Genomic DNA, 19,953 nt, shown 5'->3' on the forward strand with positions numbered 1-19,953 from the left:
GTATTTATCATATGCCATAGATAAGTGAATTTACATGACTACTATGTGTCAAACACTATGCTGGGGATATAAAGACAGAAATTTGTGTTTATAGCTTAACAATAGCTCCAAGATGATTAATTTAAAAAAATTATGGTAAGTCCCTAAATTTATACTTTCCTATCATAGCTCAGTTGGTAAAGAATCCACCCACAATGCAGGAGACCCCTTGGGAAGATCCCCTGGAGAAGGGAAAGGCTACCCACTCCAGTATTCTGGCCTGGAGAATTCCATGGACTGTATAGTCCATGGGGTTGCAAAGAGTCGGACAGGACTGAGCGACTTTCACTTTCACTTTTTAAGAATGAATACAGGTTTTATACTGAGATGACACAATTCATTGGTGACACTTTGACTTGGGAGAAAATGTGGGTTTTCTGAACTTTAATCATGCTATAATTGCAGTATAAAATTGAATCAGTGCTGCCCAGAATTAGGTCTAAAGTTTCCAAAAAATTACCCATATAAATTTATGGAAAAAAAACATCTGAAATTTCCACTTTATTTTGCCAAGTGAGCCTGCGGCTTGGGTTGTTCATCCAAAATCCTATTAACTCATTATCTGGTGACTCCAGGTCCTTGTTTATGAAGTTCTCAAGGAAGTCCCTTGAGTAACATCTCCTGTGAGTCTATGGTCCCCAAAGCCACCTGAAATGAGAGCTCAACCACAAAAACAGCAATTTAATTCAATAAACATTTATTGAGGGCCTACCATGTGGGAAGCAATCTACTCATGCAGTGGGGGCTCCTGTCTTTTAGAGATTCAAAATATCCCAATCTGCAGGATCCTCATGAAAGCATTCTATAACTTTTGGAGAAGTGTTTAGGTGTTGAAAAAGTTACCCATGTCCTGCCAACTCCTGATCTGTTTTTACCCCAATTCATTTCATGTATCAGACTGTTCATGGTTTTTGGCTGTTCCTTGAAGGATGTGGGATCTTAGTTCCCCAACCAGGGATCGAACCTGTACTCCCTGCAGTGGAAGCACTGAGTCCTAACTACGGGACTACCAGGGAAGTCCTGCTCTTGTTGGATCAGAATCATTAAACACTAGTCTTCACAAATCTGGCTTAAATGTATGAAGGCAGACCCAAAGGGTATACAATTGTATTTTCTTAAAGAGTGTACAAACAAGGTCACAACACTTGTGAGCTATAAGGAGAAGCCTAAAGGCTGTTTGAGACCTAACCAACGGTGGGCTCTGTTCTTGAAAAAGAATCCTTTGGAAGAGCCCAGTGACCCTGCCTCCTCCTCCACCCCTCCTCTCCCAGAACACCCAGTTTCGTGGTGTCAGTTTTCAGAAGCTGGAAAGAGAGATAATAGCAGCCATGCAGAGTTGCCAGCTTTAGTAACTCTAGTTCCTGGAATGAAGGACAGGAAGCCTTGAGATATCCGCACACCCTAACTCTGCTAGCTCCTACTGCATAAATCATTTAGCTGTCAGCTAATTACAGTATTGCAAAGTTTACATCATTCATCTTTTTATGGAACCTCTTGATGGAAGATTCTGGAGACGAAAACTCTTGACAATTTCCACGATCTTAAAAAAGGAACGCTGACCTAGAGAAAGATGGGACAAAAGATGAGCATCTAAGTTTCAAGCAGCAATGGGATCTTACACAGTAGCCTATTTAAAGTGGTGCTGATGAGCACTTAGATAAAGTTCTTGGAAAAAGACAGAAATGTGACTTTTGTCAGACCCAATGCCATTTAATTGAAAGCATAGTTATTTTGCACTTACTGAGTATCAATACTATGCAGTTGCTTCCAGGGCTTCCAGGTAACAACCGTATGAGGCAAGCGTTAAAATGCCACTTTACAGATAAAGAAACCGAGGCATACAGAAAATTAGAGTCCAAGCTCTGACAGCTGGTGGGTAGTAGAGCCAGAAACGAAACACGAGGCAATCTGGCTGCAGAGCCCATGGCTCTCGGCCACTGCTCTGCTGACCTCACCCCTGGTCTCAGCCATTCCTCGACCTGCCAGTTGACACCAGCTGAAGCCTGTCGTTTTCGTGCAATTACTCGAAGCCCCGCTCCAGGTCCTAGCTTTCCAGTCCCGCCTGGGCCCTCTCTCTCTCTCTCCCTCCCTCGGGGTCCCGGGGGCCGCTCCTGGCTACGCTTCCTGGGAAGCGGCGCCAGCACCCTGCGGCCCTGGCAGCGCGCCCCCGCGGCCGGCGGGAACACGCGGGAGCAGCGCGCACGTGCCGCCGGGAAGGGGCCGCCCGGGCCGCGCCAAGATGGCGGCGGCCGCGGCCGCAGCGGCGACGGTTGGCGGCGGCCCGTGAGGCGGGCGGGGCCGGCGGCTCGGAGGCGGGGTCCCGGGTGAGCTGCTCTGGGAGGCGGGGGGCCGTTTCCATAGCGGCGGCAGGAGGTGTCGCGCCGGGGAACTTCCTGGTTCCCGGGCTCGGCTTTGCCGGGATCCTCTCGGAAGGGAAACAATGGGGCGGAGGGCACTGCGGTAGCCGCCGCCGCTGCGCCGGGACCTGCTCGGCCCCCGGGGACCCCCCGCCCGCAGCCTCCGCCGACGGGACCGTTTGGAGGTAAGTTCATTTTCCCCTTTCCCACTGCGAGGGGCTGGCGGCGGCGGGGCTTGGCGGGCTTCCCCTGGGCACGGACTCGGAGGTGGCCCTGGGGAGCCGGACGCCGCCATTCGCGGCCGCAGGGGAGGTGGACGAGCGGCACTCCCGGCTCCCGCCCTCGAGGGGGCCGGCTCCGTAAACGTGCGCGGCCGTCCGGCCCCCGCCCCCTGGAGCCCGGACGGCTGGGTGCTGCGGGTGTGATTGGCAGGTCGGCGGGCGCCGGGCGAGGGGCGCCGGGGTGCGTGCGGGCAGGATCTGGCTGGGACGGCGCGGGAGGGGGACCTGCCGACCGGTGAAGGGGGCTCGTGGAAGGGGCGGGGGTCGGCCAGATCCCGGGGTAGGGGAGACCCGCTGCCTCTCCACGCGCCCCCCCCCCGCCCCCCCCGGGCAAGTTTCGGTCCCCGGGAGACGTGTCTCCCTTGCAAGTTTCAGTTGCGTCCTCCAGAGTCCAAGTGGGCAGGACCGAAGCAAACTTCGTCCTTTTAAAATTATTGCCTTCCTGCCGCGGAACTTCGTTTCGACTAGGCAAGGGGAGGATGGGGCTGAATGAGGGCTTTGGAGAACCTGGAAATCTGTGCGCCTTTGCAAAGTTTGCAAAATACTTGGGAGCTCACAGCCGGGTGTTGTTGGTGCGGCAATTCTGATGCGGGCGAACGGTTACTCGTAGGTATTTTAATTGAAATTGTGAGGGCTCTGGATCCACGGGTGAACATTTCTGTACATTGAAATGCCCCCCCGTCCCCCGCCCTTCATTTTAATCCACAGATGCTTTTTAGTCGGTAGATTTCAACATGAGCTAAATGAATCGCTTATGGGACTGGGAAGGAGTTTTGAATTGGAGCAATAACAAGTCATGGAAATAATGTGACATATAGAAAAAAGGTGGGGACGCGGTTTTAAGTACTTTGCTAGAAGAAAGTTATTTCAATCGTGTATTAATCCATTTATAAATAGAAGTAAATCTTTGGGATACTTAATATTTCGTAGCGCGGAGGTCGGACAAAACTTTAGATACCACCCTGCCCAACTCCCTCATATATTGAATCTATGGGAAGTTCTGTTCAGGAAGGTCAGGGTGCTTTTTTCTTTTGTGAAGTCATCTTAATAAGAATCAGATTAGGCAGCATTAAATGGACGGTGGTTTATTTGCTTTTATTTCTCACTCTGTCAGACCCTAAAGTTAAGAAAAACGATACTGAGCTTGCCTTTTTTTAATAGTAAAGTTTGTAAACATCATCTAGTTTATTACTTAAAATGGATATTGTTCCTATGTTATGTTCTATATAGCCAATTGAAATATGTAAAAATGTAAGAGAAAAGAAGCTACACGAATAAAAGTATAAATTAAAAAACCAGTGCCTTAATTGCCAGTACAGGTATTCTGAGTTAATGGAAATTCCTTTGCTGATTATGTCTTTAAAGAATCACTCAGGTGTTACAAGGACATCAGAGAAGCATTATTTCCCAAACATTAAGAACCTGGGCCCTAAGTCTTGCTGTTGATGCCTACTTAATGTTTTTAACTAGCAGACCTGGCTCTCCGGGGTTAGGGTTATGTTTCTGGTGAGAATAGCCCATTACCAGTTATGACATTGTTTTGAAATGAAATAGCTCCTTGGGAGGACAGCTGCCATTGGTTAAACAAGCCAGTAGGTACAAGTGTTGGCTTTGGCACCATCTGTTAATTGGCTGGTCATCCTTGGGAACTGAGGCAACTTCCTGGTATGGCAGATGCAAGCTGGGTCCCAGTGCCAGGCAGAGGTTGCTCGGTCAGTTTGGTTTTTGGTCAGTTCAGTCTTTGCCCATGGTGTTCCCATCTATCTCAAGGTACTGTTAGATTTTGTAGCTATTGAAGATGAGTGAAAAAGAGACTAGTAAATTTAAGCTAGTAGCAAGTTGAAAAGAAACAAAATTACTTTGATTGTAAATGCTAGTAATGTTAAGGCAATTTGAAGTCCTGCAAAAAACTTAAGACACAATACCAGAACTTTTAAGAATTGCTGCTTTAGTTAGAAAGTGGCAAGTGATTACATTTTCTGGTTTATGCTTGCAATTTCACTTCAACCATTTTTGTTTTGTTTAGTGAAATAGTACTGTTACCAATAATACTCTGATCGTTTATTACCAGAAAGGTATAGTTTGTCCTTCAGTGTGATTTTTGAAAGGTGTATTGCCTTGCTAGATATGATTTATTTATATTTAGTGTCTCATTTTTTCCTTTAGAAAGTGTCTCAATTTTTACAGTAAAAGTCAAAACCAAAGTAATACTCATTTGAAAGAAATCTGACTTCTGCAACACTTCTTTATAGTATGTGGACATTAGAGCCTAAGAAGTAATCACAGACACTTGAAGTCTCAACTGGTCTTTGCCATTTCCAGGTTACGGCATTTCATGAAGATAACTTAGTTTTTAAAGGTTGTTTCTTTGTAAAATTGGGGAGGATTATAAATTCACATTTGTTTATTCAACAGATATTTCTTGGGTGCCTTCTTGTACGCACAGCCTTGTGTCATGTACCTTGTTCTGAACAACTAGAGGGATCAGTCCTTTGAAGTACAGTACATGGAACTATAAAACCAGTCACCAGGGAACCTGACTTGATTGGGAGGGGCAGGGCAAGCTGTCCTGAGGAAGTTGCTGGTAAGACCTGAAGGATGAGGAAGAGATGGGAGGTGGATGGGTGGGACACTGAGGATGAAGGAGCGTGTAGAGAAGAGAATGCTTGTGGGTGAGTGAGTTCTCTCTGTGGCACCTGTCCCACCACTGTTGCTTGTGGAGGGAAGGTTGGCTCTTGGCCTCATGAGCTGTCATCGTCTGAACCAGGTGGCTCAGCCTTTGTAGAAAGAGAGTCCGTCCAGATGACTCCGACCTCGCTAGACTGGTGATGACTCTCTGCACACTTTGGTGTCCACTACTATACAACTCTGGCACTGATTATTTGATAATTTCTATATCTGTAAAATTGGAATTAAATGTTAAAAGGTTCTTTTATTTCCTTAGACAGACTGTATAATATTGGTGTTTTAAAATTTGATAGCATTTTCCTTAGAAAAGCTTAGACAGCCTTATTTAAAATGTCTAATCCTCACAAAATGCAAGTAGCAATTCACTGTAAGCTCTGGAGTTTCACATCTTGTTTGGTTAAGTATTTGGGGCTGTAAAAAGATTACTTAATTATCCTCTGAGAGAGGTATATGTTGCACCTGTGTCTTGATGACATTGATACTAGTGTAGAAGTTTTCATTTTATCCTGGAGTTTTCCTTCACTGAATTAACAAGGGAATTAAAAAATATTAGAGTAATGCTTTTCATGAAATAAGTGAAAGAATATCATTTTAAGCTTCTTAATATATTAATTTTGGTTGTCCTGTGTGCTCAGTCGTGTCTGACTCTTTGCAACCCCATGGACTGTACCCTGCCAGGATTCTCTGTCCATGGAATTTTCCAGGCACGAATACTGGAGTGGATTGCCATTTCCTTCTTTATTGAGTGTGAACTCAGAGCAGAGTATGGAATTTTGCAGGCAAGAATACTGCAGCGGGTTGCCATTTCCTACTCTAGGGAATCTTCCCGACGCAGGGATTGAACCAGCCTGTCCTGCATTGGCAGACAGATTCTTTACCACTAGCGCCACCTTAGAAGCCCCCACATGCCCTCTAAAAGGTGGAAAATGTGTGAGACATATAGTACATAGTTAAAATCCCAACGTACACATAGTGCCAGAGCAGAGGGAGAAGAGTAAGACAGATTCAGTATTTGAAGAGATACTTCACATAGAAGTATTCTAAATCTTAGAATATTTCAAAATGAAGCCACAGACTGAAGAATATCCATAAAACAACCCTCTTCCCCCAAATCTAAATATATCACAGTAATCTAGAGAAAACAAAGACAAAGAGACTATCTTAAAAGTGAAACCCTTTACCTCAGACTGGGACTTGAACCCATGTACCGTGATCGAACCCAGCCAAAACCCAGTTTGGGACTCAAACCCGTGGCTGGGACTCGAACCCAGCCAAAACCCTGCTTGGAACTTGAACCCACGTGGCTGGGACTTGAACCCAGCCAAAACCCAGTTTGGGACTCGAACCCAGCCAAAACCCAGTTTGGGACTCGAACCCAGCCAAAACCCTGCTTGGAACTTGAACCCACGTGGCTGGGACTCAAACCCATCCAAACACCATGGTACCTGATTTAAGGACCTAGTGAAGCTCAGATTCTTGATGTCTCATCGCATAAAGAATTCAGTGAGAGAAAAAGTGATAGGTAAGAAGTGGATTTATTCAGATTCAGAGAGAAGCACACTCCACAGAGTGTGGGCCATCACAGAGGGAGAGTGTGCCCTTAGTGATTTTACACAGATCAGCAATGGCAGATTAATATTTTATTGTGGAATTAACGCAGCATTTGTAAGCCAGTTAGTTCTCTGGGGTTTTTTTTTTCCTCCTTGTTTCTTTTTGTTTGTTTTCCTTTTGAATCTTTTAATGCTTGTTACCATATCTGTAGTTAGAAAAGAAAAGGTGAAATAAGGCTTTGAAAACTGAGTGACAATGGAAATAAATGTGGAAAGTAAAATTTATAAAGGTTAGGTATGTGAGTGGGGGATAGATATTTCTGTGTATTTTGCTGATGCCTGTTATAAAAAATGAACTGGCAGATAATAACAATTGATATGAATGTTTAAAAATTAAGAGGAATGTATTTGTCTCACCTGTTCCATGTTCCTTTTTTCTGGATTTGTTTTGGATTGATTTAAAAAAAATAATTATTCCATTTCCTCCTTTTTTTAATTACCTTGGGATTATATATTCTTTTACTCTTCTTTAGTATTTGCCTAAGAAATTCTAATCTTGTCTCTACTTATCAAAGTGTAATATTGAGACTTTCACCCATTTTCCAGATAATGTAAGTCAATTTTAAAACATGTAAGTCAATTTCCTTCCTTTTTTTTGTATTTCATTGTTATGTTTTAAAATGTATGTATGTTTTATACCCCCAAAGACCTATTTCTGTTGTTTTGTACCATTATTACTCAATCAGGCTTACTGCCCTTTTCTTCTTTCTTATGTTACTGACTTTCTGTCTGGAAAAATTTTCCATCTGCCTGCAGAATACCCTTTAGTGTTTTCTTTAGAGTGGGTTTAGTACTGACAAAATCTAAAACGTTTAGTTTGAGAATGTTTTTATTTCACGTACATTCTTGAAAGATACATTTTGCTAGGTATAGAATTCTAGATTGGCAATACGCACATACATATATTTGTATATTCTTTGGAGAAGAGATTATTCTATAATATTTGTCTTTGTTGCTATTGAGAAGGCAGCTGCTGTGTATCACTTGTTTGTTGATAATTTCTTTCTTCTTCAGACTATTTTCAGGCTTCCCTTGTGGCTCAGCTGGTAAAGAATCTGCCTGCAATGCGGGAGACCTGGGTTCGATCCCTGGGTTGGGAAGATCCCCTGTAGAAGGGAAGGGCTCCCCACTCCAGTATTCTGGCCTGGAGAATTCCATGGACTGTATAGTCCATGGGGTCACAAAGACTTGGACACGACTGAATGACTTTCACTTCACTTTCACAGGCTATTTTTAAGATTTTCTTTTTGTCTTTCAGATTTGATTTCAAATGCTCTCTCCTCTCCTCCCTTTTCTTTTCATAGCTGTTTATGCTGTGACCTGGTGTCTTGCATCTGTCTTGGATAGTTTTCAGCTGTCATCTCTTCTAATGTTGCCTCTCCCCATTTCTCCTGCTTAATCTTTCTGAGACTTCAGTTACCCAGCGTTAGGTCTCGGTAACTCCACTGTGTTTCACCTGCCTTCTGGGTTTTACTTTTTTTTTTCTAGTGGTTCAGTTTACCTCTGGCCTTTCAGTTTAGTCTTCATCTCTAATTTGCTCTTCAATGTATTCATTTTCTGGATTCTTAATATTCATTGCTGTATTTTTCATTCTAGAATTTCAGTTTGGTTCTTTTAAAAATCTGCTATGCCACTTCTATAGTTTATAATTCCCTGTCAAAATGTGCAAGCTCTTCACATGTCTCTGAACAGAGTAAGCAAGTAACTCTGTCCCAGAGTCCCGCAGAATTTTTCCTGTGGTCTCTTATTCTTTGAGGAGTGTCGGCTCCATGTATGCATGCTCATTGTGTACTGTTCACTGTATTTGAAAGATTATTTCTAGAAGTAAATGTAGATTTAGATGAGGATTTTTCTGTTGTTTTTGCCAGGCACTTAGGATCACCTTGATTCAAATTGAGATTTATTTTAGTGTCTGTGCAAAGACTGGTTTAGTTTACTTTTTGTGTTATCCTTTCTTCTGGGATTCAGCTTTTTGAGGTCTTATTACAGACGGGGGTGTGGCTCCCTTAGTGGCTCTTGATTTGCTGTCTTCTGAGCCCTCAAGGCTGCTTAAGTATAAATTAGCCCCTCAGGCACCTTTTTTGATTGATTTTTTCCAGGAGGAAAGAAGCTCCAGGCTTCTTTGTATTACAATTATTTCTCCATTCTGCTTTTAACAGATATTTGCATTATTTCCAATTTTGGACTGTTAAAATAAAGCATTCTTATATATGTATTTTGTTGAACATATGGACTCCTTTCTTTTGGAAATATCCCTAGAAATAGAATTGTTGAGTAAATATTTAACTCTTGTAGTTATTATCAGTTTTTCAAAGTGGTTGTACCAGTTGTTAACCCTTTGATATTTTTAATAATTAAAAAATATACTTTACATGTATATATTTAAGTCTAGGTTTCTGTCTCTAAGAATGTTGTTGTGTATTCTGTGGCCTAGCTTTGTTGGAAATGCAGGCCCCTTGTCTTTTATGTAACTCATGAGTTTGTGTTTTACTCTCCCAGCTGATGCTTAGTTATTGGTAAATAGAGGCTTAATAGGATAATCTGGTTGTGAAATAGTAGACTCATTTTGAAACAGCATCTTAGAATCTGTATTCAAATGAGTACTAAGTGTAGTTACCATTAGTAGACCATATCAGTTGCTGAAGAGAAATTTCTCAAATTTCTTTTGAGAAGTTGCTTTTTAAAATATTGAACCCTATTTGTCATCAGTTTATATCACATTTTATTGTTTGTTTGAATTCTAAGCTCCTTCACCAGACTTGCTTGGGAATATTTTTCTTTTACAAACCCTTTTTCCTCCAGAGTTGATGATTTCTCATCACTGAGGATTGCCAAAGGAATATCATCTCGATTACCCCTTAAAATTTAGGATTACCTTTGATTACTTCACTGTTAATCTTTTTGACTTCCTTCCAAGTGTCCTTTGAATCTGCCCTTCTGTCCCCCTTTTCAAACATAACCAGCATTTCAGACCAGTTTGTTTTAGTTCATACTTGGTTTATTGCAATAATTTATTAATTGATTCTAGTTATAATGGTGAGGGATTAGAATCTTCCTCAGTTATCCATTGAATTGAAATTGATTTTTAGGTCACAAACCTTTTAGTGCTCGAAAGAGAACTTAAAAATTGTTTCAACTCCTTTATTTTATAATAAGACCAAAAATGGACCCATGGTAATCCATGTGCCAGATATATGAGATATTTAGTTTATGAAAGCATTTTTTTCCCCCATGCGTAATCCCTTGACTCCCATCTTTTTTAGGACTTTTGTCCTGACTGCGTTCTGTTAGCTGGGACCAGGTTTGTGTCTATTGCTGTATCTTGAGCCCTTTGAAAAGTTTTACATGTTGTAGAGCTGAATTAGTATCTATTGAATGGATGGATACATACTTGTGTTTAGAATCCAGCTAGATGTAAATCCTTAATGTAGGGCCTGGAATCCTGCCTACTTTTCTTTGTAGTTCTCATGGTATCTGCTATAGGGCTTACTATTACAGTTGTCTGGAATTTTTAACTGACTTTTAAATTTTATTTTTATTTATTTTTGGCTGTACCGGGTCGTCTTTGCTGTGCATAGGCTTTCTCTAGCTGTAGTGAGCAGGGGTTACTCTCTTTGTTGCTGTGTGTGGGGCTTCTCTTGTTGCAGAGCATGGACTCGAGAGCCTGTAGACTCAGTAGCTGTGGTGCAGGGGCTTAATTGCCCCGCAACACATGGAATCTTCCTGGACCAAGGATTGAATCCGGTGTCCCTTGTATTGGTAGCTCAGTTCAGTCACTCAGTTGTGTACGACTCTTTGCGACCCCATGGACTGCAGCTCGCCAGGCTTCCCTGGCTATCACTAACTCCCAGGGCTTATTCAAATTCATGTCCAGCGAGTTGGTGATGCCATCCAACCATCTCATCCGCTGTCGTCCCCTTCTCCTCCCACCTTCAATCTTTCCCACTCAGTGTGTGCTGTGTGCTTAGTCGCTCAATCGTGTTTGACTCTTGCGACCCCATAGAGTGTAACCTGCCAGGCTCCTGTGTCCATGGAATTCTCTAGGCGAGAATACTGGAGGGGTGGGCAGCCATTTCCTTCTCCAGAGGATCTTTCTGACCCAGGAATCGAACCCAGGTCTTCCGCATTGCAGGCAGACTCTTTACTGACTAAGGTCTTTTCCAGTGAGTCAGTTCTTCACATCAGGTGGCCCGAGTATTGGAATTTCAGCTTCAGCATCCGTCCTTCCAATGAATATTCAGGACTGATTTCCTTTAGGATGGACTGGCTGGATCTCCTTGCAGTCCAAGGGACTCTCAAGAGTCTTCTTCAACACCACAGTTCAAAAGCATCAATTCTTCAGCACTCAGCTTTTCTTTATAGTCCAACGCTCACATCCATACATGACTACTGAAAAAACCACGTATTGGTAGGCAGATTCTTAATCATTGGACCACCAGGGAAGTCCTTAACTGACTTTTAAAATGAAGCCAGACCCCCGATAATCAGAGATACTGTAGCCTTTATTTTAGCTTTTATCTGTAGACCTCAGGCATTATGTATAGTTCTGATAGGATATATTAAGTGCATTAGGCAAATATAAGGTAGTTTGGAAATACCCACCTCTCTGTAACTGAGATAGGAAAGGAAGCCTTGGGAAGGACATTTGTTTTTCCTAAATACCTAGAAGTTGCCCAGTGTAAAGCTACTAGAATTTGATAAGTCCTTCTGGAAACCTAACTTAAATTCTACCTGCAGAAGGGGAAATCAGATCTCATTCTTATCTGCTGTTTCATTAACATACATGTGTAAACAAACCTAGGAAATCCGATGATTTCTCATTTTGCCCATCTCCTTCTCTGATCTTATTAGTAGGAAGTACTTTGTTAATTTAGTGAATGGGCTAAATAAACCTCCTTTTACTCTAGCTGTAGTAGAAGATTGGCTTTACTTCTTTTGAGCAGGGAAAACATAGAAAGCCTTGAAAATTTAAAACTGTGTTTTGGGGGTGTAAATTGCAGAGAGAATGAATATTCTTTATAGAGAGCTCAAGAATTGTGAAAGTACAGTGGTGAGACCATCCATGTCAATGAATGACTTTAATAGTCATCATTCATTGGACTACAGCCCTCCAGGCTCCTCTGCCCATGGAATTTTCCACGCAAGATTACTGGAGTGGGTTGCCATTTCCTTCACCAGGGGATCTTCCCAACCCAGGGATCAAACCTGTGACTGTTAGTCTTCTGCATTGGCAGACAGTTGCTTTACCTCTGACGCCACGTGGGAAGCCCACTTGAGTATTAACTGAAGTTATTTCTTTATCTGGCATGAGAAGATATTACCCTGGAATGCCCTGGCATATTTGTTTGAACCATGAACTGTGCACCTGAGTTAAGGGGAGGCGCTAGAATTGCTGGGATGTGAGTTCCATGCGAAAGGGGTCTTTGGTTTGTGGCTGTGTCTGCGGAGCCTGGAACACTCCCTGGCTTGTAATAGCTGCTCAGGAAATATTTATTGAATGAATAGTAAATTTGTATATTATCTGTTTTATTGTATATTATTCTGTCTTTTAAATTTAAAAATTGAACATTAATCATTTTAAGTTTTGGTTTATAAGCCTTTGGGGTATTACATTTAAATTCTCTGAGACATCATTTCTGATATTTCTTATTGGTTGTGAGAAGGTTGCACAAAGGACATTGGAGAGCATTCATTCACTTGTCGTTAAATCTTTTTGAGATGTTTTTTAAGTGGATACGGGAAACTCCATTCCATGTAAATTAACAACCATTCATTTACGCAGTCCCTCATTATTGCACACTTAAGTTCATAATTTTTTTTTTTTTTTGCTGTTACCAATAATGCTTCAAATAAAATTTTCTTAAGCTTTTTCTTGGGATGACAGTTCATTACATAGTAATTTAGCAAAACAGGGTTTAGGAATTTCTACTAAAAAATGAACGTGGGTTATATAGCTGTGAGATCAGAATCTCCAGTGATCAGATAGCTGAGCAATGCAGCTCATTGGGAAGGCCAGCTTCTTCCGCATCTGGATAAAGGATGAACATCCGTCTCTTCACGTCAGTTCTGTCTTGCATTTTATAGTGAACCTGGCTATCACTTGAATTTGTCTCTTTCTCTTAAAGACTAGGAGAAGGCAATGGCACCCCACTCTAGTACTCTTGCCTGGAGAATCCCATGGACAGAGGAGCCTGGTGGGCTGCAGTCCATGGGGTCGGTAAGAGTTGGACACAACTGAGCGACTTCACTTTCACTTTTCACTTTCATGCATTGGAGAAGGAAATGGCAACCCACTCCAGTGTTCTTGCCTGGAGAATCCCAGGGACGGGGGAGCCTGGTGGGCTGCCATCTATGGGGTCAGATAGATTTGGCCACGACAGAAGTGACTTAGCAGCAGCAGCAGCTTAAAGAATAAGTGAGTCACTGCGACTCTTTCTGCCTCTTAATTATGGCTTAAAGATTATAAATACATTTACCTCTTTTATGCATGTGGCTACATAAATTTCTTTTATAATCATTTCTGAATTTTCCTGGAAAAGTTTTGCCTTTCATATTAAAATATAAAACATTCTGTTCATAGAAAGGACTATATGTAATAAGTGTGTTATATAAGTCTAATAGAATGATATATATATGTCCTTTCTCTCAGCTTAAGTGGTACAGTGGTAGCCCTACCCTCTTATATCTCCCTATAGCTCCTCTTGTCTTACTTCTGTCCCCAGAAAACCATTAGCCTCAACTCTGCTTTTTTATTTTGCTTTTCTTTATAGTTACATATATTCATGTATTGTTAATTTTATTTTTGAACTTTATGTAAATAGTATCACTTCGTATGTGTGTATACATATATGTATTTGTGTATATATGCATGTGTTTGTAAACTTAGTAAAATTTTTTAGTTAAACTAAAACCCACAAATATAATTTGCATATATAGTATCTTTGCTTTTTGTATTAGTCATCTTTTGCTGTAATAATGCTATGTAACAAGTCACTGTGAAACTTCAGTGATGTGCAGTGACAGACATTTATTTCTAGCTCATGGGTTTGGCAGTCTCTGCTGGGTGTGGCTGGATTTAGTTATGTGCTAGGTGTCTCCTCATTTTGGGACCAGCAGAGATTGGGGTGCAGTGTAGGAGTGCAGGAGAACACAGCTCAGTGCTCGTAAAGCCTTCGGTTAGAACTGGTGCAGTTCTGCTCACATTCCTATCTGTCGTGTCCCCAGGCCCTCAAATCCACGAGGTGGGGAGTATCCGAGGACGACAAGTGATAGAAGGCATATGAACAAAAGATGGTGTCTGCTTCATCTTCCTCCTAAAAAGCAGTATAAGAGACTTGGAATAGTTCCATTCCTGTTATGGTACCTTCCTCCTAGATTACATGCTGTTTTTGTTCAGTACTTTAGGTTTGTTTGTTTTTATAACTCATCATTTCGAAATTATACTGCTAATATTTGGGTTTACCCATTTTTACAGTTCTCTTTTCTCACCATTCTTTCCTGTATTTCAGACCCCTTTTTGGCATCATCTTCCATCTTTATGAACTATAGTTTTGGAAGCATCCTTAATGATGATCTGCTTACAGTATATTCCCTGTTTATGTCTGAATTTTCTTTATTTTGCCCCTTTTCTTGAAAAAATAGTTTAGCTGAGTTGGTATGTAATTACAGCTTAAAACTTATTTTCTCTTGGAACTGTGGAGATACTTACTGTTCTAGTGTCTTCTGGCTTCCATGGTTGCAGTTGATCAGTCAGAGTCTGATTGTTCCTTTGTAAGTGATCTGCTTTTGTTTCTGGTTGGTTTTAAGAACTCTTTGTCATCGATGATTTGCAGTTTCACTGTGGTATCTCTAGGTGTCTGTTTCTTTCTTTTCTTTGTCTTTTTTTAAAAAATTTATACCTCTTGGAATTTGCTGAACTTGAATCTGTATTCACATTAATGTGCAACCGTCACCATTCATCTCCAGAACTTCTTTAATCTTCCCAAAATGAAACTTCATCCTTCAAACACTAACTCATTTTCTGCTCCTCCAACCCCTGGCAGCCGTCATTCTACTTTCTGTCTCTGTGGATTTGACTTCTCTAGGTCCCTCATCTAAGTGGAATTATAGAGTACTTGTCCTGTTCTCCATGGCTGCTGCTCAGTCATGTTTGACGCTTTGAGACCCCATAGACTGTAGCCTGCCAGGCTTCTCTGTCCATGGAATTTTCCTGGCAGGAATACTGGAGTGGGTTGCCATTTCCTCCTACCTAGGAAATCTTCCCAACCTAGGGATCAAACCTTTGTCTCTCGTGTCTCCTGAATTGGGAGGCATAGTCTTTACCAGTGTGCCACCTGAGAAACCGCTTTTCCTACTATGACTTGCTTATTTCATTTTGCACAATATCTTCAAGATTAAATCTGATTTTTTAAAAAATATACTTTGTGATGAGATTAAAAATGAAGATCACATCAGTTTTTAGTGGATATTGGGATTTTTTGAGTATTCTCTTTTTAAGAAAAGTTATTGTACAATGAAATAAGTTAATATTAATTTGATCTCTGGGAAGAATACTGTTAGAGACAGTAGTATGTGATCCTGTATGTTGTGATTTATAATTCTGTTTAATTTAAGTTTTAAGTGACCAAGAGTGACGGGAATTATTTTTAGGTCATGTTTGGTGCCTGCAGTAAAGAGAAGGGTATGGTGGAATTTCTTTCCTTTAGCTAGAACCTGAGTTCCCTGAATATGGCTTTGTCACAAAAGTTGGAGGAGTCACTTGAAAGTACCCCGGCTCAAGTTCCTGTAAGATGCGTTGAAAGGCCAGCTTTTGCAGAAGTACCCCGATAATGCCTTTTATGTGAAACTGTGGATTTGAGACAGAGTACTCTTTCCCTCTTAGATGGTGTGAAAAACAACATGTAAGATTCTTCTTTCTCCTTTGTACGTCCAGGCGATAGCATTTACAGGAGGAGAAAGGAAATCTGAAAATGTTATCTTTTTTGAGCTACTAAACTGCCTCATTGCTGAAGAGAATTGGTAGCCCACCTACTTGTGCATGAAGGGTTTGCATTTCAAAGCTGTGATTGGCATAAAGAGTCTTGAACACGTGACTTCAATTATAAGTAATTTAAAAATGTTTTCTAAGAACTACTCCATGACATTAATTCCAACTCATGCATCGTTGCATATTTGTCAAGTACATTTATCACCTCAGATGGTAAGGTTATAAATTCAGTGTTTATAAGTCTTATTGTCCTGTTTCTTTTGAGGTTACTATTTTTGGTGCTGAGAAAACTAATATCTGAGGAACTGCAGTCCTTAAATAAGTATTTATTTGGCAGTTCATAACTATGGGTAGGAAGGCTGCACGGCTTAGTACAAAGTGCTTTGATGTTGCCATTTAGGAATTTTAAATTTAAGATAAGAAACTTCGATATAAATATGAACAAAGAGAGCAGTCCCCACAGGTGTGAGTGAGCTGCATGTGAGCTCCCGGGGCCTTTGAGTGTGTGGTCTACTCTGTGTCACAGGGCGGCGGCCCCAGCCACCCTGTGACACCAGGAAGCCTGGCCCACCACCTAGTCTCCTGGGTGGGCTGGGTGAAGCGCCAGGAAGACAGTGTTTTCATGGTGAGACCCTATTGTCATGTGGATTATTTTAGATTTTCCCATACAGCTTCTCATTTTGGGGAGAATAATTGAGTTACCTGGAAATGGAAATCATTTCATAATATCCAGTGCGAGGCCATGTGGGGAGAGGGGGCCAGGCCAGGTGATCATGCAGCGCCCCCTGCAGTGATAGGCCATGGCTAGTGAGAGCACGTGGACCCTGCTGGCGTCCAGAACTGGGCGTCCTTCTGCAAGTTTATACTGCTTTCATAAATTACATGGCATGAGTAAAGATGAGTTAGAGATGGGGCAAGCATTATTTCTTCAAAAAATGTTTCTTGAACTGTAATCTGTTTCAGAAGCAGAAACAGATTACTATTGTGCTGTTTTCTTAATTGACTTAGAAAGTTATCACCCTTTCTTGTGATCCTGAGAGGTAGCTAATCAGTTTATGAGGGCAGCTCCCTGAGCACAAGTGTAAATTTTGTATCGAATCTGATATTATCTGGTTTGTGGAATTTCATACATTAGGTTCAGGGAGACACTTGTGCACCCATGGTAATGTTTAAATGTTCCTTTGTGCCTCATTTTCTTTAATATATTATCAAAAAGGAAAGTGAAGTTGCTCCGTTGTGTCTGACCCTTTGCGACACCATGGACTGTAGCATACAAGGCTCCTCCATCCATGGGATTTTCCAGGCAAGGATACTGGGAATGGGTTGCCATTTCCTTCTCCAGAGGATCTTCCTGACCCAGGGATCTAACCCGGGTCTCCCTCATTGCAGGCAGATGCTTTACCATCTGAGCCACCAGGGAAGCCATATTATCAAGGGAGGAAGATTTATGATTATATGCTAACAAAGGGTTAACTTTGTATTTATAAGTAATACAGGGTGATGCATTAAGTTTTACTCAACTGAAAAGAACCAAATACAGAATTTTGTATGTAGGGTTTATAAAAGTACACTTTAAAAATATATACAGAAAATTCCTGGAAAGGAGACATGCCACAAATGACTGGGTAGATGTAGTGGCATTGTACTACTGAGATAATTTTTTCTTTCTACTTAGCTGTTTCCAATTTTTTAAAACAGTGAAACCATATTACTTTATAATGAAGAAAAGGCCCATTATTAGAGAAAGTATAGCAGTAACTTTGGTAACTTTTATTTGATGGTGTGTATAAATCATTTATGTGCAGTCAAAATACATTCAGCAGGTGTAATGTGTTTAATTTACCCAAAATGGGGTGCTTTCTCTGACTTATTTATGTGGTGATGGAGGGAACTGAAAACAGATTAATAAGTTTCTGTGGCAACAACTTTATACATACTATTTGCTTTTGAGGTAACTTCTTACAGAAAAAGGAAAATATGAACAGAATCATGATGTTCCAAAGATTGGTAATTTTTTTACATTTAGATGATGTCAGGGTCTTTGTTTTTTTTTTTTTGAAAATAGTAAATTTTTGTAAGTAAATTATTTTTATTTTCTTTTAGAAAATTTTAAATACTGACCTTTAGAAAATATGATTTCTTTCTCTGTTTTCTTCCCAGGACATGTATTCCTCTGAGAAACACTGGACAGCAGATTTGGGTGTAGCGCCGGATCGGGACCACATACAGAGACATCTCCAGTCATGGGTAAGTGTCCTAGGCAAATTGGAATTATGTCATTTCATCAGTGATTGAATATTGTGGTGTGGCCCAATACCGTGCCTTTGTCTCTATTTAAAAGAAGGTGGTCCTGTGTGGTAGTTGATTTATTCTAAGAAGTTAGATGTGAGGATCTCTTTGTCATTAGCTTCTTGGCTGGCTTAGTTTACCATCTAAACTTTTCTATTGACTATTCATTGAAAAGTGACTCTTTAGAAAAATGAAGAGGGAAGATGGCAATCGACCATAATTAGCAGAGATTTTATTATGTGACATTTAATCATTGGGTAACATGGGTTAATGTTATTTAATCAAAGCTATATCAGTGTCTTTGGATCAAGGAACCAAGTCTATCTTATAGACTTATCTTTTGAAATAGATTTTATCTTCTCAGTTGTAAGGGGATAGTATATATAATATTTCCTGTCATTCCTTTCTACTTCTGTTCATGAACAGGAGAACTAGACTTTACTATTTTAATTGTTTACTTCTAGAGAGTGAGGAAAGAATTAAGATTTTATCTTGATTGGGATCCTATGACCGTTGTGTACTTCTAGAGTACAGCCTTTTTGGTAAGGGAAACTGGGATGAAGTTAATATTTTCTTATTAGAATATAATAGCACAGAGTTTACAATTTTTCATGTACTGATTATATTAACCTCGATAGGAATACAGTAGCTTTTCTCATCAATTTGAATAATCAGGCAAAAGTTGATAAGTGAAAGTGAAGCTGTTGTTACTGTGAGATCTTTGAGTAGTTTCTACTAAAAGTAATAACTGCAAGCTGTGGTCTTGGGTTTTGGAGACTTTTCAGTGGGTTACTTTTTTGGTGGTGTGCTTTGAATAAATAAGGATAGTTGCCAGATGAGTTCAAATGCAGATTAAGAAAGAAGCAGCTTTTGTTATTTCAGCTCCATTCATGTGAAATTTGGTGAGAATGTTTCTCTCTTGTAGAGTGCCAAGTCTAGTAAAGATGGTAGTGTGAGCTCATGAACACTAAGAGCATTTAACTTAAGAAATGCTTACTTTTTTTGAAATTTAAATTTTGTTCTACTTTGTGATCTTAGTGGTCTAGTAGTGTCCCTTACAGATGGCAAGTTCTTTGAGGACAAATGCCCAGGGCTCTTTCATTTTTGAATCTTGGAGCCTGGCACGGCTGTCCCACAACACTCAGAGCCCTGTGAGCCTGAAGGTAGAGGGAGGGGTGGCTTACTAGGCGTCTGATGATGAGTACTGGGACCACAAACATTTTTATTTATAAATTACAAGGGTTATACTTCATCTGCAAGATTTTTAATCGGTTCTTTTTTATATCCACTAGTTCATTTCTCATTTCTGCTTGTTTGTGTTTAAAATGTTTTCAGTTCTCTTGTTATTTATCTCTTTGAGGGTCTTTAACATGTTTATTTTAGTCTTTTTCAGGTCGTTTGATGCTTTGTTTTGTCCGCAGTGAATTTATGTTCTGGTTGTTGATATTATTGGTGTCAACATCATGTTCTGTGATTTTGCAGGCACGGGAGTTTTCTTGTGATGGGAGTTTTCTTTTTCCTGTCTCTTTCTCTGGTTTCCCCTGCTGGTCTGGCAGTTTTGCCCTTGTCTCTACCTGGCTTTAGAGTTCCCAGATCAGAATTAGGTCTTGTGTGAGTGGACCAGGCCCCGGCCCCGGTGACGTTGGGGATATCACAGATTTGGTCACTGGGTCAGCTGGCAAGAGGTCAGCCGTTTCCTAGGC

At 40.9% G+C, this 19,953-nt stretch overlaps 1 protein-coding gene across 7 annotated transcripts in view; it reads left to right on the forward strand.

Annotated features, from left to right (window-relative positions):
- The first annotated feature begins 2,375 nt into the window (after nt 1-2,375).
- The window catches only part of USP6NL (USP6 N-terminal like), a 138,206-nt gene continuing 120,628 nt past the window's right edge, over nt 2,376-19,953 (forward strand). Inside the window, exons 1-3 of one of the 7 annotated variants that reach the window (XM_044928242.2) lie at nt 4,307-4,447; nt 5,093-5,261; nt 18,122-18,208. In XM_044928242.2, the coding sequence (XP_044784177.1) occupies nt 18,205-18,208 (4 nt within the window). In that variant the 5' untranslated portion in view covers nt 4,307-4,447; nt 5,093-5,261; nt 18,122-18,204. Of the gene's footprint in view, nt 2,582-2,687; nt 2,859-3,046; nt 3,284-4,255; nt 4,448-5,092; nt 5,262-18,121; nt 18,209-19,953 lie in introns of those variants that run through there. The other 6 variants (XM_006077732.4, XM_025264490.3, XM_006077735.4 and 3 more) reach the window with 6 other exon arrangements.

This window comes from Bubalus bubalis, chromosome 14 (genome assembly GCF_019923935.1).
Source record: "Bubalus bubalis isolate 160015118507 breed Murrah chromosome 14, NDDB_SH_1, whole genome shotgun sequence".
NCBI lineage: Eukaryota > Metazoa > Chordata > Mammalia > Artiodactyla > Bovidae > Bubalus > Bubalus bubalis.